The 18,844-nt window shown below is 37.6% G+C and overlaps 2 protein-coding genes and 1 long non-coding RNA gene across 3 annotated transcripts in view; all 3 read right to left on the bottom strand.

The window, feature by feature from the left end:
• Nucleotides 1-18,844, bottom strand: part of LOC146486060 (uncharacterized) — a 65,067-nt gene that overhangs the window by 23,127 nt on the left and 23,096 nt on the right. The gene's annotated exons all lie outside the window — the stretch shown is intronic.
• LOC146486064 (small ribosomal subunit protein uS9-like) lies at nucleotides 2,948-11,111 on the bottom strand. The gene is made up of 6 exons (XM_085097862.1): nucleotides 11,087-11,111; nucleotides 10,962-10,994; nucleotides 9,994-10,095; nucleotides 5,327-5,423; nucleotides 4,594-4,641; nucleotides 2,948-3,146 (listed from the first exon to the last, which is right to left on the bottom strand). Exons 2-6 carry the CDS (start codon nucleotides 10,992-10,994, stop codon nucleotides 3,001-3,003), a joined length of 426 nt encoding a protein of 141 aa, XP_084953988.1. The 5' UTR covers nucleotides 11,087-11,111; the 3' UTR covers nucleotides 2,948-3,000.
• On the bottom strand, nucleotides 12,872-18,555 carry LOC146486063 (uncharacterized). Its single transcript, XM_085097923.1, has 6 exons — nucleotides 18,341-18,555; nucleotides 16,986-17,288; nucleotides 15,387-15,702; nucleotides 14,621-14,780; nucleotides 13,654-13,783; nucleotides 12,872-13,085 (listed from the first exon to the last, which is right to left on the bottom strand). The coding sequence occupies exons 1-6, from the start codon at nucleotides 18,456-18,458 to the stop codon at nucleotides 13,000-13,002; spliced, it is 1,113 nt and encodes a 370-aa protein (XP_084954049.1). The 5' UTR covers nucleotides 18,459-18,555; the 3' UTR covers nucleotides 12,872-12,999.

The raw sequence follows: 18,844 nt of genomic DNA, 5'->3' as shown, positions 1-18,844 counted from the left end.
AAATCATGTGACAGACCCTTAATACTAAAAAGACCACACACAGTCCTCGAGAAAATCCTATTTTCTTTTCTTGTTTTTTTTTTTAAAGTGGCCCTCCCCCAAACCACAAATAAAATAAATAAATAAACACTTAGTACTGAGTTCTCCTCCCGTTAAATAATGACCCAGCACTAAGAATCACCTTGTACCGTGTCTGTGTAAAGCATAGTAAACAGCACCACAGAAAAGTACTGCTCAGTAGCTTTCATGCATGTGAATGGTCACACTTTAGGATTTCATCCACAGACTCAAAACTTAGAACAATCTTGTACAGTATAATAATAATGACAATCTTTAAATAGGAAGCTTCTATCACAAAAACTGTGGTTTTCGAGAAGTTCTTTGATACCTAAAAATCTACAAAGAATCTAAATACAGTTGAACCTCTCCACAACGGCCACCTTGGGGACAAAACAAAGTGGCCGTTGTGGAGAGGTGGCCGTTATGGGGAGGTAGGGTGTAATATGACACCTTCTTTTCGGGAATTACAACATGTTTATTGTGCCAAGTTCATGCTTACTGTAGCCTATAATGGCAATCCAATCTTAAATAATATATATAGATAAAATACACAATAAAATGTAAATAACGTTTTGAATCAAAATGTTAACAAGACGAAACGGGCAAGGTTTGCAACATTCGCTATATTATTGTAGACAATTTATGCTTACTGCAGCATATAAATGGAACACAATCAAAATACGTATATCATTAAAATGGATACAAAGACGTAATGTTCCGAAGACAAATGTCGATTACTGCATCAGTTTATTGCGTCGATGAAGGAGACGCTTCCTAATCGAGTCGTCCCAATACTGTCCATCATGCCCAGCGCGCGTGTTCCTTAGCGCAAAAAATCGAGAAAATATGTCGGTGCAAAATCGCACCGTCACAATAGCATAATGAAAATGACAGTCCATCATGCCCAGCGCGTTTCGTACCCAGTGCCTACCGCTGTAAATGTTCCTAAGCGCGAGTAATCGAGAATAGAGGTTGTATATCGGATAGGATTGATATAAAAATAAATATCAAAAAGTGCAAAAAAGGTTTAAAAAAACACAGACGTTTCTTCAACGTGGTCATGTCATGCATCTCCGAGGAACTTTTCTTTCACTGTTTATTATAAAAACGTCACAATAGCATCTTGAAGTCCCGCGCGCGTTTCGTACCGTTCCTCGTGGTTTCGCTGCGAAAAGTACAAAACGAAAAGTACAAGACAAGGTAAGATCCTTTTCTTTCTGAAATTTCCGCCGGATGCCCTATAACTACCTGGGACTGGTAGGATAAAACGTTTCTAACGGCTGTTGACAATTGTTCCCAGACAATAACCTAATGTTTTGCAACTATACTTACAGGTTCCTGTAATCTTTACATGATTAATGCAACCCAGTAGGGTGCCTAAGGGCCTAGGTCGACGCACTATAATCTTCGATTACTACTAGTATATATAAAAGAAGATTTTTTTTTATATAAAGAACTGTACTGGCCGTTGTCGAGAGGTTATTTTGGCAGTTGGGGACGCACTTTAGTGGCCGTTGCCGTTGTAGAGAGGTTTAAACAAGAGCTAATGTATGGACTGTCCGCCGGGACAAAAAAATGTGGCCGTTGTAGAGAGGTGGCCGTTGTGGAGAGGTGGCCGTTAGTGGAGGTTCGACTGTATATATGATCCACAAGCAAATATATTAAAAAGTACAATTAATTAATATGTACTAAATAAATAGATGACTCTACCAAATTAATATTAGACGGGAAAGTACCGCTCAGTAGCTTTCATTTGAATGGTCATGCACACTTTAGGATTTCACCATGCACAGACTCAAAAGTAAGAACAAACTTGTTCAGCATGATTGACAGCACCACAGGGAAGTAATGCTCATTTAAATAGTCACATGGTCATCCGCAGACACAAAAAATTAGAACCACCTTGCACAGCCCTGAGCCGGGTTGTTTAAAGCGGACAACTTTATCCAGTGGATAAATGGCTATCCAGCGGCTAAAATGTACTCCAACTAACACATTTTATTCGCTTGATAGCGACTTATTCATTGGATAAAGTTGCCGACTCTTTGAAGAACCGGGGCCTGGTAATTACGTCAATCCTGCGTTAAATCCAATTTGTGATAGCTTTGACATTTTTTTCCCTTTAACTAAGTAGTTATCTACATCAAGGAAACGATATACAATGTAAAACCTACGAACTGACAAAACTAGCGACGTTTTATCGCAAGGATGGAGTCGAATCATTTGCTATTCCTGATTTTTTTTTTTTTTTACATGTACAAACCTTGAAGCACGTTTTTCGAGGAATTGCATGAGATTTAATGGTGAACTACGACTGCTTAATTATCGTTTATCGGATTGCTTTATCAACAAATAAGGCCACGAAAGATGTCCCAACATAATCAAAAATTAAAGGAGTGCATAGATTTAAAGCCTGTTAAGTACAGTTTGTGCGTATCGCGAGAATACAAACACAAGAAACATACAGGCAAGGATAACACCCGTACAAATGCAGTTTAATTAACTAATGAACCTTTCTTCTTTATTTACTCCTGTGTGATTGCGTTGCCCGAGGGTTCAGGATAACAGTCGCAAGCGTCACCACAGCAAACACAAGCATGCACGAGTGGTTAAAGTTTAAAAGCACGGCGTCGGCGTAAGTCACGATTTGTTTCTATTTATCGCATACGTAAACATCGTTACGCTGATGCTTGTAATTTTGCTTTTGCCATCAACATCAACTTCAAAGACTGTAGACCCTGAAGCTACGCTTTAGTCTACATTTACATTGCTGATTAAGCAGCTTAGTAATGGTCTCCCATCACGCCAGGTGGTGTATAAGTAAGTTTCCCTTAGCATTAAGTCGCCTAAAATACTAATTTCGAAACAGCTGAAACACAAACCACAGTTCCATCAAATTATTACATTTTATTGAACTTCAACTCCATGTAAATAAAAACTTTAACGGTAGGATTTTTGGTAGCGCGAGCGAGCCCCAGGTCCACCGAATTTCTTGGCCTCTGCACGGCGAGGATCAGCGACCAAGAGGGAACGATCATACTGGACAAGAATATCACGGATCTCTTTCTTGGAAACCTCATCCACGACTGAAAAACAAAAATTCAAATGAAAGCTTTAATGATAATATATCTTTAATAAGGAAGCCTACGTCAAAAAGTGGTTTACAGAAGGGTCCTCAATTATTAAGACCTAAACTAAATTAAAGTAAGATCTATACTAAAATTAAAATAACTATCAATAGATAAGAATAATAAACTAAGAAAGGAGATCAAGTTAGATTAATAACCCACCGTAGCTGCATTTAAGCATGGCTTGTCCAAAGCCAAATTTTAATTCGTAGTTCTATTTCCAGTATATATTTAACAATTATTCCACGAGCGCGCGTTGGATATGAGATGATAGATAGCCAACGAGGCGCGTAGCGCCGAGTTGGCTATAATCATCTCATATCCAACAAGCGCAAGTGGAATACTTGTTTTATTAAAAACAACCGAGAAATATTGCTAGATCTTACTGATTTCGCTGTGCAAGAACGACCAGAAGGCAATTTAATGGTCGCCATTTCTCGGCCATGGTATAATTGCTAATATACCATGGCCGCTAAGCCAATCAAATCCCTCGAATTGCATTATACAATGATACAGTTTTTAATAATTAGCATTATTTGCTAAAATTCACGTAATATATACTGGAAATAGAACTACCGATTAAAATTTGGCTTTGGTCAGTCCACGCTTGAATGCAGCTATGGTGGGTGTCTCTCTCAGAGAAATGTCAATCATTACATCAGCAACAAAGTTTAGCGTAGTCCAATGTCCCCATCTTCTAGAAGCAAAATATCTATGGATATTAGGCTTAGATCTAGTATTACAATTATAAAAACTACTATTGAACGAACAATGAAACAAGAGAATAAAAGGGTTATTAACAGACTTGTGAGTACAAATAACGTGCTGCATGCTTTATAATTATAGTACTTCGCCGTTTTAAAGGCCTCCAGTGGAGCTTTAATTGATACTGTTCGTCACAACTTGAGACAGCGAAGATATCAATAACATTAATCTGCATAGGCCTACAGTTAAGGCAGCAAAAACAAAGAGTTCTACACATTTAAATAACACCAAAACAATGTTAACTTTGTAACAGATATCTTCCCTGTATAGCTTGTGAAGAAACAAGAGACCTGTGGTAAAGAAGCCTTAAGAATCTCTGAAATAAGAAACTATTATTTTTTCTCAGTGTGCGAGCAGGCAGAATTCTGTACATCATGCAGTCTGATTGGTACCAGCAGCGGGCAGAATTTTCTTGATCTTACCCTCAAACCCACTGAGGCAGATTTGTTGCAAGATCTGGGCCTTGTTTTCTTGCAGAAAAAAATGTAAAATGTTATTCCGTGGCCTTGGTCGGTGCATATTGGGGAAAACTGTGCCATCTTGGATAAGATGTAAGACCCCGGGCACATTTTTTCCCAATATGGACCTTCTGGCTGGTGAATAACATATATTTTGATAGTCTAGACTTGAAAATACTCACATTTCTGGTAGTAGGCTACCAAGGACTTGGCGATAGCTTGACGGATAGCTGAGGAAGAACAGACAAAAAATAACAATAATTTAACAGAACTGCGAAGGTTACCACCTCTTGGAGAAAACAAAACAAATGGCTTAGTACAAGAATTTGTTGGCAAAAACAAGAAAAAAAAATGATAAATTCACCCAGTGTTTATGCAGAGACTAGCTGCAAAAAAATGGGAACATTTGGTTCATGGTGACATGTGAGGGTGAGCAAAAGGAAAATTCAAAAATAAAAGAAAAGAAACTTTGAAAATCTGATTCTACAGACTGAAAGTCATGAAATAGCCTTTATAGCAGAGGGTCCCTGGATTGCAGATATAACAGTTATGTATTGTAATGTGGGTAGAAACAAACAAACAAAATACTAAAAGACTGCTGATTCTGCTAACAACAGGCCACGTCCTGGTTGCTTAAAGAGTGGTTATCTCTATCTAGAGGATGAATCACTATCCAGTGGATAAAATGTACTCCAACTAATACATGCTGGATAGTGACTTATCCTCTCTTTGAACGACCGGGGCCAGAACATTAGATGTGGGGCATATTACATAAAATTCAATGCAAGGCATAACTGCTAACAATAAATGTTCACACTAGACAAAATCACTATTTTAATCACTGATATTAACAGTAACACTCAACTTAAGTGCTTTAAAACCCACTCATGGTGTTTTTTGCCAATGCACACTCACCATAAATCCTGGAGACATGCCCACCACCCTTAACTCGGACACGAATGTCCACACCTTCAAACCGTTCCTTTCCAAGGAGAAGAATGGGTTCCTGAACCTGAGTGACAAAACAAAACGTATAAGCAATCAAGGAAACTACAATATGTTATTGTCATCAATTCTGTTGGGAATTATTACCACATTTTTACCTTCATCTGTTTCAATGGGGGTTTCAACGGTGAATTTTTTTGCATCCATGGAGGATCCAACATTGAACTGGGGGGTGGGGGAGACAGCTAACAAAGACGGAAAATATGCCATTCATAACGTTGCTAGACCATTGATACGAGACTCAGTCAAAGGGGATTACCATTGCAACCTTCTGAACAGAATTTGACAACAGAATCTGATCGCAGGAACCTTCTCGAGACCAACACAGGACTCCATAAAATGAGTTTGCTTTCAATGAGTTAAGTTAATCATCCACCTAATCATTCCTGAATTTCACTTCAAAGTGTCTGGAAAATTCCCACATAACCTCTGAAAGTATACTTTGTTCAACTTTGGTACATGTACATGTAGCTCTGAGGAACCTACAAAGTTACGCATACCGATAGCCTACGGATTACAAAACTGACATATTTACTAAGAAATGGATAAAGCGGTTACATGTAGTTTCTTTGTCGGTGGAGAGTAGAAATGAATGTTTGGTTTATCAACAGCAATCTGACAAGGGGCTAATGCTTAAAATACTAGCACTCAAATCTCTTTACAGTGGCCAATTTACCTTTAGTTATCAACTCTGTTGATAAACCAACCATTTGTGACATTACTAAGCTTATGTAACAGGATCATGGCTAAAATGACAGGAAACTGCAATCGTGGACAATTCTCGTTAAGAAATCTGAACGCGGCCTACCAAAAACAATTATTTCCTATTCCTCCCCTCGAATTTCTACAAGTTCCTTCTCCCTCCCCCCCTCCCCCTATACAATGTTGATTTGGGAAATGCTGATTGCCGTGAAACTGTTCGTGACCCACCAAACAACATTGAGTTGGGGGGAGGGGGGCGGGGAAAATATGGTTGTTCGATTGTTTACTTGTCAAAACGCTTGGAAGGGTACGTTTTCTTAACCGTTTTGTCCACGATTGTGTCAGCCAATGTTTTTCCATTTCCTCAGAACTCAAAAAGTTTGAACTTCCCGGGAGCCGTGGATAGACACACCGGTCGGTGTTCTCTAAGTTACGCGTACGTTAACGTCAGTGTTTTATTTAGCAGAGATGTAATAAGCCAAAAATTGATCATGCCGGTCGTGATATACACAACTCGCGTGTCGTTCTGGCCACTTGTTTTGCCATTGTTCAGTGAAATTAGTAACCACCAACACTATGGATCTTTTGAAAAGCTATGAAAGTGATGAATCTAGTTCAGAGGAGCCGGGTAAATCGTTATCCGTAGATTCTCTCCTTAGAAGTGACCTACGCAGTGTTTATTTGGTGACATATAGCCAGGCAGATATTACTAAATTTCCAACCCGGGAAAATTTCGCCTCAGCAGTTGTGTACGCATTTTCTCAATTGCAAGGCAAAGGGAGAGTTGTTCAGTGGTGTTGCTGTCGGGAGAAACATAAGAACGGTGGTGAACATTATCATCTCGCGCTGAAACTGGATCGTAATGAACGCTGGTTATCGGCGAAGGAATTTTTATTGAAGGAATTTGGGATTTCAGTTCACTTTTCCAACAAGCATCACAACTATTTCAGCGCGCACCAAAAACTCATTTTGCAACGGATATTTCCCTGACTGCTGATACTCCAATCTTCTGCACAGGAAAGCGTCCGCTCATGTATATTAAAAATGGCTTAGTAGATGAACGTGAAACGGAAATGATGAATGTGCGTTGGAGAATTTTTTATTTCAATTTTCAAATCCCGCGGGAGCAGCAAAGAGAAATCCCGCCATGTGCACGATGTTTTGTAAGCCGGCTTATTTGTGGCGAGCCCGACCTAGAATTCGGCATGTAACGATTAACTTGACAGTTTCAAGGCAATGGTGAAATAAAACAACGATTAACACAGGTTTTCAACGGTTAACACCGAATGCTCTTGAAAAGAATAGATAGTCATTTCTTTTAATACAAAACTGCTGTTAATCGTTGTTAATCGTTGAAAGTGCTAAATGTCTTCTTGTTAATCGTATGCAATTAAAGTATTTTGCGTTATTAAGAGTTGTATGTAAACAAACGGAAGAAAGGTAGATGTTACGGCAAGAAATGGACACATTTTCTCTTGTAGAATGTATTTGTTGACGTTTGTGACATGCCTGTCACGCACGCTGTACTATGTAACACAATAAAATACTAGCGTGACGTAATCTTCTGATTATTACTTGGTCAGAAAAGACTGTTTTCGTGTCCTGAGTTGCAAGAATAATAAATGTATATTGAATACAAGTATTAATACTTAGTGCGTTGTCCTTTTCCAGTAATAATGGCATCCATACGGCCACCCATAGTGTCTATAATCTTGTCGATTACCTCTGATGGAAAGTTGTACATTGTTCTAATTACACGTGATGAAAATTCATCGAATGTCTCACGCGTAATGTTTAATTCTACAGCCTGTTTTCTCAGCTTTTTTTAAACAAGATTAAAGAAATTCTCGATAGCATCTATGTCACGGCTGCGAGGCGGAATACATAATTGTTTTGCCCTTTTTATTTTAAGTACTCTTCTAACAAGAGCAGAATTCTGGTTCGGTGCGTTGAGTTGTACAAACATGCGAGAACCATTCTTGTCTGCTCTTGCAAACATAGAATCAAATTTTCCATTAACAAAAGAGGCAAATGAACGGCTGTCCAGATTATCATATGCATGACACTCAATTACTCCTTTACCGTAACTAATGGCCACCATTAATCTTAAAACGCGACCTCCACTCCCCTCTTTGCATCCTTTAGCTGTGCATCCCTGAATAAGCCCTTCGCACGCTCTCCTCCATACTCTCCCTTGTGGCGTTCTAGCTTGATCCGCCAGATTTCTTTTATAATATAAACTGACACCATCCAAATAGAAAGCAACCGTATTGCACCAAATATCCCGAGAGTGGTTATTTTTTATGTTCTTTGCAAAGTGAACACGTTGACGCATGTCATCCTCGGACATCAAGCCTTTTTTACGCGCCTGCAGGTAGTGGTAGCCTTCCTTGTGCAGAAAACGCCAAACGGTCCTGCTGCTTACTTCATTAGGCTTTAGACCAGCCCGCTCCTTAATCCTACTGGAAGAAAAATGTCCTTCCTCTTTTCGTAGCGCTCGCAAACAGCGAATAATTTTTCTCTGGTCACGCGCGCACAACTTGCTCGGAGGTCCTCCTGCGCGTATAAACGGGACCGGTCTGTTTCACGGATATGAACTCGTCTTGAATTCTGTATACCGATGCAAGTGAAATGTTGCATTGTTTCAGTATCTCTACGGCTGGTAATATCTTCTGCCGCGCCAAATATGCAATATACGCCTTTCTTTGCGAGTCAATGGCGCCCGTAAAAACCATTGTGTAACTGGCGAGGTGATGAGATAATGCATCTCTTTGCGTTACAAATTAATTACAACCATTATCTCCGCGAATTAGAAGCAATTAACGGCAATATTCCTGGACGTTAATTAGTACCCAATGTCCAATTACATATCACCCGACTGGGTTTCTGTGCAGGGTTAGATCTCTGTTTTTAAACAATTTGTCTGTTTTACAATCGTGGACAATTCTCGTTAAGAAATCTGAACGCGGCCTACCAAAAACAATTATTTCCTATTCCTCCCCTCGAATTTCTACAAGTTCCTTCTCCCTCCCCCCCTCCCCCTATACAATGTTGATTTGGGAAATGCTGATTGCCGTGAAACTGTTCGTGACCCACCAAACAACATTGAGTTGGGGGGAGGGGGGCGGGGAAAATATGGTTGTTCGATTGTTTACTTGTCAAAACGCTTGGAAGGGTACGTTTTCTTAACCGTTTTGTCCACGATTGTGTCCTTTTGAGACTGGCATGACAGCTAAATATACATGATTTCTGAGTTCTGATATAGTGCCTTCCTCTTGTTATTGCCAGGTCATAAACAATCAAAAAATGTCAATTTAAGTTGAAATTCTCGTCTGTCACACATTTTGCCGTCCTCTTTCCTCGGCATCCCTGTTATCTTTTCAGATACCAGCTGAGGATGGTGACATACCACTTTTAGTCATTTCCTTGTCATAATATTTTATAAGGTAAATATTAATTTTGTTAGATAATTCACTGCACTTTTCAATAACATGCAGACTCTGAAGTTCAATATTCAACCAACTGTTACCTTTTTACTGCCGGGACCTCTAAGAAAACAAAAACGTTTGGCTCATCGGAGTCAAAATGTTCCTGCACTTTTGGTGCATTTCAATCTACTTTGTCAGTTTCCGTATTTTTGCGGTCAATAAGTTGTTGGTGTAAGTTTGAATGACAGCAGTAAAACATACAAATTGTTAGTTGGGGTTGAAGTTCAGAGTCCGTATGTTATTGAAAGGTTCAGTAATTTAGTAATGTAACTAATTTAGTTAGTTGACAGTTTGATGGAAGAACATGTAATGTAAATAAACTGAAACAGTGTCTACATGAAGTTTACTAAACTTCTTCTACTATTTCTAAGTATGAATGGTAAACACCTTGTATCTCAGGGTAGACGGTTCCACTAAGTGCAAAGGGCATCCATTTATCTTGATTAGGCCATTTCCACGCTTGCAGAAGGCAACAGCTGTGGCTGTTTTCTGAAGGAAAAAAACACCACAAAACAAGTATAATTATTACTACATCTAAATACCACCAACGTCATCATACACTTGGAATTATTAATTTTCCACACAAAACAAAATACTGTACTCAATAAGAAGAAATTCACTTCACTTGTCCCCTGGCGCCAAGATGGTGCATAGGGCCTCAATAAGAAGAAGTTAGAGAATAAGAATTGATGAAAAAGCAAAAAAAAAAAAAAAAAAAAAAAAAAACTGCAAATGATTCAATCCATAGCCTAAGCTTAGGCCTGTGACACACAATCAAAACAACTAGAAAAAACTGCATTTGCAAGCAGATTTTTGTTGTATTTACACCAGAATAATTATTAAGGACAGGGATGAAGCTACTGAGATGAACTTAACCCAGTGTAAACTAATGGGCCACTTACTTATTATACAAAGGGAAGAAAGCTAAGTGCATGTACTCTAAAAGAGAAGATTTTTTCGGTGTGCTAAGATATTCTTTACATAAAAACGTTAACAATGTAATGAAACCGCTTGTGGGATATTCAGTGCATATCAGACTATAAAGCCTTTGCACAGAATGCCCTTAAAATGTAAGCTTGCATAAAATATTTTCACCTTTAAGGGTCGATTCTAGCATGAAAACACAGAATTTCGTTGTATTTCGCATTCACACGCAAGTAAATACGTCTGTTGTTGCTTGTTTCCATCAAATCTACTACATCTAATCTGTGCCACATGCGAAAACAACTCCAAATAACGTAGTCACAACCTAAACTTCAAATACAAATACAAACACATCAAATTCACCGCCGCCATTTTATCTTGTACGCACGTGTCCCAAACTCTACCATGGAAATCGCAGTATTTATACGTACCTTTCGTCCAAAAACTTGTACTGACTGACTCATCTTAAAACAAAGGACACATTGAAAAAAATCAGATGCGATTTTAATTATGCCAAATACAAGAAATAACGAAAAATTAAGGTCGGTTTTACTACCTTTCTATTCGGAACGAAGAGTTGAAGCAAGAGGGAGAAGGAAAGTGCGCATGCACCAATTAGGCACACGGCATGGAAACGAGGCTGATGTACGCAAAAGGAATAAGTATTGGAAGAATTATTGGAAGAACTCGTGGACGCGTGGAAAGTGGATTGTTTGCCTGGTTTGTTTCTTTTTTCCCCAATAATTTTTATTAAGCGATCATAAAGGTCACTTAGTTTAATTGGAAGCATTCTGTGGACCATGTTGGTTAGTCGAGATTACATCTGAGTAACAGTGGACTGCTGAATTGTGGAACTTGTTGCCTTCTTGCGCCAAAGCAACAAATTCACTCCCCATTTTCAAGACTATCTTAATTAGTATGAACTGGTCTAAGCTTGTATCCTATAGTCCTCCGAGATAGAGTGCATGGTGCTTGCGACATTACCTTATATTTTCTTACGATTGCTAATTTAATTACAATATATTATTGTTATTTACTTAAGATTGTTTATTTACTTATGATTGTAGCTTTTTGTTGTAGTAGTAGTAGGGGGTCAGATTGCAATAGGGACGCATGTTCTGTTTCTTCCCCCTAACAGAGCCTGTATTTTTATTGTATTTCTACTGTATAATATCCTTAGTGATGAATAAAATTTCATTAAATAAAATAACTAAATAAATAAATAAACAGTGGAAACTGGCTAGAAGGTGATGTCTGGCACTGGCAGCCATGTCAGTGGGGGTTGCTTAGCTTCCCATCCGAGGTAACACAACACCCCCCGAAAGCAACTATGCTACTGTTCCATCATCTTTTAGCTTTTTTTTTTTTTTGTTTGTTTGTTTCTCTTATTGTATAGATGGTTAAAGAATCATTAAAGCCTTGTGAGAAGCCTGGGAGTCACAAAGATCCTTAAATTTCTTCAGCATTTTTTTTTTTTTCATTTCTTTTCATTCTCTGTAATAACAAGATGGCTTAACCTTGTTTTTTTGGTAAATTTAATTTTCATAATTGTCATTAATTAATTCATTAATAATAATTATTAATGAATTATGAGTCGAGATTAAATATGAGATTAATCACAATTATTGTGATTAATCTCATATTTGACTTCAACAAACTATCAACAAGTCAGTTGACTTTGTTTTCCCTTCTCTAAAAAGTGGTGTTACAATAATTATTCTGCTTGTTTCTAACTGGTACTTGGACTCCATATAGTGGGCTACAAAGGGAATGTTTTATGCAGTGTAACTTATGTATTGTATTCCTAGTCTATTTCCTTGCAATTGTTTGGGGCCTCAAGACTTGATGGGTATAGCACTTTCTGTTGCTGCTGGGCATGCATGTCCCAAGCAACCTGAGAGATTGGCTGCACTTTAAAGAGCTCAACAACAGTTTGGGATTTTTCTGTGGTTTTAAAGTTTGGCCTTTCGTTGAGAGGAAGTGTCAAACGTTAAGAGCCATAGGTTGTCCCTTGCTTGTTGGACACAAATAGTGATGATGTAGAGAGCAGATTCATAGTAAAACAAGCAATGTTACTCTCCTGTGGGACACTTTTAATATACAAAACTAATTATGATAAAAACAAAATTTTGTTTGTTGTGCTATCAGTAGGCAGGAACTTGTTCTAATCTAACATGGCCCAGGTTATTCCCCAGTTGTCCTTGGCGTGGGGTGGCCACCCAGGGAGACACACATAGAGTTTGGTCCCAAGCCTCTGACATGGACACACATGGCCAAGGCTGAATTTTAAGTCAAAATCTGAAGACATTATTCTTTAAGTCAAATCCACAACACAAAATGCTTCTACCTTGATTTACTTTTTTTTAATTCCATTTTTTCTACTGTGCTTACAACCATAATTTGCAACTAACAACTAGACCTAATACATTACTTAGTTAACATTCTGCAATTTTTCTTCCACATTCTATTTTATGCAAACGAGGAGGAGAAGACCATGGCAGGCTCACTTCCAAAGTTATAAAAAGTTGCCGCCCAGGAATACTGAGAGTAGAAAACTGCAAAAAGAAAAACAGAATTAAGTAGTTAGTAATTAACACATAGGGTGAAAAACCCTTCACAAGCAATATATGGTAGTATTATTTTAATTACGATAATTAAGTTGGATATTAGAAGTCATACTGTCATTTATGAGACCTCCAAAGGCTAAACCCCAAAGGGGGTAGGGGGGGGGGAGGTTACTCCCACAAAAAGGAACAAGGATGTTCGCTATATATTTTAGGGGATTAGGTATCCTATTTAAAGGGGTAGCATACTTGCATCTCTTTAAGAATTGTAGCTGTCATACATAATTTGGAGTTGGAGCCTTATCAGGTATGAAATCTATAAAATTTCTTCACAGCCATGATTTGACGTTATTATAATATTACTGGGGTGGGGGCTCTAAATTTGTCTGTCTGTTCGAAATTGGTGTCTTAAGCGTCTTAATTTAAATTTTTCTAATGAGCATTCCCACCCCTTTCAGTTTGGAGTCTCCTCTCTTCCCTCCCTGGGACTAGGCTCCTTTTCTATTCCAAATATCTTAAGCAACAGAACATAAAACAATATACAGTGTATCATACTTACAAACATCACCCTGATTCAGTGTAAATTCAAACTTCTCGCACTCCTGGTCGCATTCCTCCACTGGCAGAAGAGTGACAGTTGTTGAGCCAGTCACTTGAGCCAACCACACATGGTCAAATGCACCACGTCCCTGGTTAAAGAAAGACATTATTTTAGGGGTCAGCTCAATATGAGGATTTGGTTTCTCCCTGTTAGCATGCACCCTGTTTGCACTTCTTCTTTACTGATTGTATGCAAATAAAGTAGTTATAAATAAATAAAATGATGACAGGAAATCTCTAGCTAATATTATTGCTGGTGTCAGGAAATGTGTTCTTCCTTAGCAGGACATGATGTCCTTTTAACTGGAAATATAACAATTAAAATAGTTGGAGATCCACATCTTGGAATCTTACTAAAGACACAATTATGCAGCATGTACATGATGTGCTAAAGGTCATGTGGTCATTTCTATATCATTGAGAACTTTTATGTATGTTACGTGAAATGGTCTTTTCCAATATGCATGAAGTACTGTAACATGAATTTTTATGTTTCTAAAAACAAAATGTGATTTGAGTTATTCTTGTACACAAACACCATGTCCTAGCAAATTTATTGTTGTAGGAATTTGTCTGACGTCTCAACCATACTCCTGACCCCATTCTAGACCAGTTGCTTGAGGTCCCTTTCTAAAAAGGTGGGCCGGTGAATTGCCATGTGACAGAACAAATGAGCCAACAAAAAGATCGAGTAAATGAACTTTGCTCAAGTCTTACTTATCCCATGTTTCTCTGTTAGGTCTCCGACTAAACTACAGCACTCAGGAAGACACTACCAGATGATATATTACACTGTACATACCAATAAAATAACATTATATGCCCCACTCTAAATTCTGGTATGTCTCCATCAGAAATCAAACAATGAATATTCCAATAACATAATGTATTTATCAGTCATAAGATAACAACAGCAGAGCTCATACCGACTCTGAAATCAATGCTCCTCCAGCAGCATGTTCCTCTATTGAATTGCCTGGTTGCAACAGATAAATGGACTTATCCAAAGCACCCTCGCTGTGAATACAGTATGGACGAGGAAACATGGATCGCAGCATCCGTAAACCCTTTCCATAGCAAACCTTCCTGTAAAATATAATGGAGAAAACCAAACTTGTTGAATGTGAATTTGAAAGCCATATACAATTCGAAAAACAGTTCAGGACAAATAACTACAAGCATGGGATATATTTTTTAATCCTTTCACAATTTTTTAATTATTTCACAAATGTGTCTTTCACTTCTTAAGAACTTCAAAATCTTAATTATTAAATTAATTGGTATCTTGAGAAAAGCATCTTAAATTAAAACCATTGAAATGAAAGGTACTAAATAGGACTTTCCTGTTGTACATTTTACAAGGCAATTGTAGCTTTTGGTCTGTGCTTTTGTGTCTGGTCCTGTTTTTGATACTGTATAATCTGGTTCTCCATTAAATCTTATTTTCAAATCTGGCAATCATGAAAGTTGCTGAGAAGTGCTTTACTGTGGCACTGTTTATAGTGCTGGATAAGGTAGTAGGTAAATATCTAAATTGCTGAAGGGTAAGGATAAGGCTATCGAGAGGTACTTTAAATGGTGCTGTTTCATCTTTTATGTTTTCAATTACTGAAATTCTAAATTTTGAACTTAGTGGTTCAGCCTCATTGAACAAGCTTGGGGATGGGCTGTTCCCAGCTTTAGGAAACTAACCATGCTATAATCTTTCCTTCTGGTGTGTAATGATCCCAACCCTCCAAAAATTCTGTCAGGTTTTTAACTGACTCATTCAAAGCACCATTGGTGAAGAACTCGCAGGCATCTTGCTCTAAATCTGCCTGATTGGCATGAAAAAGCTCCATGAACTTTTCAAAGCTGTGTTCTGCATCCCCATAGGCAGGCATGTCCGTAACCACCACAGGATACCCAGTGTCATAATACCGCTTCTTAAAGGCACTCTTGGTGAGATTTGCACTGGAATGCCTGGCAACTTTCTTTATCACTTGGCATAATGAACAGTCAGGCTTTTCTGAAAAGAAAACATTGAAAAGATATATACATACAGGAAGTTTACAATAATATTATATAATAATAATAATAATAATAATAATAATAATAATAATAAATAAATAATAATAGTATTATTATTATTACTTTTAGCTAGCACTGCACCTTTCTATCCAGACCAATATTATTTCACAATAAATTTAACATAAATCATACTCTATTTTAGACCTAAATGGCTCACAAATCTTACCCTCTGGGCACCACATACCTAGTATATATTATTACAGCACATATTGGGGAGCAATCTTACCCCAGAGTGGTTTTACCACTCAAGTTAAATGTAGATCAATGTCACAAATTAATAAAATATCAAGTTGACTAGACTGCAGATTATTGGTTTTATTCCCTCTCTTTCTTTATTCACTGTCCTTAACTTGAAGCTTCAAAATTTACATTTGGTAAGTCAGTATCAAGCAAACTGAAAAATGACGGGAGGAGAGCCTGAAAATAAGAAACACAGTAACCCACTATCAACCTGAAATTTATGATTGTGCAGGTACAAAATTAATAACTAAAGACAGTATTAACACTAAGCTGGATTATGAAGCAATCAATATTTTATCCAAGTTTGCTAGAAACATTATCCATGATACATGTACTTTTCTAACAAAAAAGTTATCAACTGGGGAACCTTACTCCCTGCTTAGTTTCAGCAACTGCTAAGGGACATAATTTTCTTATTAGTATCCTCGAACTACCGACATTATGACAAGGTTGTGTTCGATTGGCCATATTCCAGAGTAAGGGAAATACATGTAGCTGCAAGATTTCTTCTTTAATGCAAATCTGAGCAGACATTTCTGCAAACTTTCACTGATACATGGTATTTTAAGAGCCATTTTGTACTAATGTAACTCCAAAAATCTCTCATGAGGGATGTCTTGTCATCATTGTATGTATAAATTTCCTATTCTGGAATATTAGGGTTAATCAAACACACCCTTAGAGGTTAAAAATATTGTTTGAAAAAAATGTTCTTAAAATAAATCAAATATCTGGACTAAGAATAGCTTACTATGATGACCTTAATATTCAGTTCCAGAAAATATCCTTACTCTCCCCATGGAAGGTTTTTTGTTTTGCACTCCCAATCCCCTGGGAAATTCAAGTTGAGCTTCATGCTTTGCTTCTAAAATTTAGAATTGTAAGAGCCCCCTCTCCCTAGGAATTTCCTATGACCTTCCTATGGGTGGGCATGGATTTTTTTCTGGAACTGCACAATGTTATATAACTAAAGTTGTTTACCTGGAATAAACATTGGATTGTCTATCACGCATTCCCATGTACTGAACTTTGACATATCAAAGAACTGATGCATGGGCAGAGACACGAAACGAACCAAACGCTGCATTGGGTACTGCAAATCAGCGGTTGCTTGCCCAATATACAACGCTAATGTTGGACTTGCAGCACTTAATGCTGTCAGTACTGCATACAACAAGATTGGAAGCAAGATAATAAATCCTGTCACTTGTAAACATAAACTGAGCCAGCCACGTTTCTTGGTTTTGGTTTTGCCCTCATTCTCTGAAGTAGGGGAAGGTTTCTCTGCAAAAAAGCATTTCACAAGTTCTCAGTCTCCAAATGAGGTTGAGGGTTGATGGCTATAAAAAGAGACTACACTCTTTTTTTATATAAGAATATTGCCTTTCCAGTCCAGGCTGAATATTCTTATTTTTCTGTCGATGTTAAAATATTCTTGTGAAATGGTTTAGTTAAAAACATATAATTGTATTGTATTTACAGACAAAAAATTAGATTCTTTTCAAAACCTCAGCCTGATGTTTATTCTTAAAATATTCTTAAAATTTCGCAAATTTCCCCCTCGATATTCTTATAAAATAAATTCTTATAAAAAAAGGGTGTAGTCTTAAAATAGTCTCAGATTGGACACAAAAAGGTATTTCTTTGTCTCAAACACTGCTAATACAAAGCCAGATATAATACTTGGAGACCTTAGAACAACAGCGAGAAGTAGAAGTCTATTTGTTAGTAACTTGTTTCAAAGTTCTACAACTGATCGTTTGCATGTGACGTCATGGCGATCATGTTGGTGGACAGGAACAATAAGATTTTTGTCCTCTGGAAGTTAACTACCATTTTTATGCAAACGAGTGAGCAAATTTTCTTTTGTTTTGGCTACCAACATGGCAGCAATGCAAACCACCTATTATACTTGAAAAATTTTCATGAATATCTTTACATGTAAGGCATGATTCATCCAGAAATAACAATAGCAGTTGTACGTAAACCTTTACGTCAACATTAAAGTAAGCCAGCAATATTCAACTGAAGCTTCTACATATACGTGGTTAACATAAAGCTTATATTGTAAGCATACACGTAATTTGATTCAAGAAAATAGCATTCACTGAAAAGAGTTTTAAATTTGGATTATCTGATCTAGTCTTCCTTAGACCTTATAACACATTCATGTTATTATTCACGAAACCGCACTTCCAATGGAACAAATTTCGCATAAATGATAAATGAAGCCAAGAAAACCTTCCGATTGAAGAAAACAGGTTAGAAATACGTGTACACCAAACACCTTTAGCAAAACTAAAGAGATTTCCTTTCCTCTGTTTCAACAACCTTACCTCCCAGCGCGCGAAGAATGGCCTCATCGATTTCTTCTTTACTCAAACCCCAGCTTTCACCTTGTTTCCTCAGTTCCTCGACTTCTTTGCGCAAAAAGATTCCTGTAACATTGTCCATGATGAAAATTTTGACGTGTGCTTCAACAGCCTTTCAATCTCAACTGGATGACAATCGCGGAGTATTGTTGATTTTCATACTTTGTGTATATTGATTTTGAGACAATAGGATTTGCACTCTCTCAGGGATGGGGACGCAAAAGAAATTATCGTACACAAATTCATGAATCTTTTTGGAATAAAAAGCTTTCAAGGTTACATGGTTTAGTTTAAATTACATTTACTAGTGAAATTTACATTCAATATTTGCTAAGTCACAAACTACAATAGCCTTTCCACCTCAGAATTTTTTACTCTACCCCCTCCTCCCTACAGTGTACAGTGCTCCCAATATGAGACTTTCAGACGGAAAACCGCTGTCCTGACGCATGAAAGTGAGGTCCACCT

This window comes from Pavona decussata, unplaced genomic scaffold (assembly GCF_977016875.1).
Source record: "Pavona decussata unplaced genomic scaffold, jaPavDecu1.1 SCAFFOLD_21, whole genome shotgun sequence".
NCBI lineage: Eukaryota > Metazoa > Cnidaria > Anthozoa > Scleractinia > Agariciidae > Pavona > Pavona decussata.
Note: the sequence above shows the minus strand (reverse complement) of the source record. Positions and strands in the feature narration are given on the sequence as shown.

Bases quoted from the DNA above. Each gene is read 5' to 3' on its own strand.
- LOC146486063 (XM_085097923.1), bottom strand. From the start codon at position 18,458: ATGGACAATGTTACAGGAATCTTTTTGCGCAAAGAAGTCGAGGAACTG. The intron at 15,703-16,985 runs GTAAACAACTTT...TTTTCTTTTCAG, and splicing joins CAATCCAATGTTTATTCCAG to AAAAGCCTGACTGTTCATTA. The intron at 13,784-14,620 runs GTATGAGCTCTG...TTCTTTAACCAG, and splicing joins GAGCATTGATTTCAGAGTCG to GGACGTGGTGCATTTGACCA.
- LOC146486064 (XM_085097862.1), bottom strand. From the start codon at position 10,994: ATGAGTCAGTCAGTACAAGTTTTTGGACGAAAG. The intron at 10,096-10,961 runs GTACGTATAAAT...TTTTTCCTTCAG, and splicing joins TACAAGTTTTTGGACGAAAG to AAAACAGCCACAGCTGTTGC. The intron at 4,642-5,326 runs GTGAGTGTGCAT...GTTCTTCCTCAG, and splicing joins GCATGTCTCCAGGATTTATG to CTATCCGTCAAGCTATCGCC.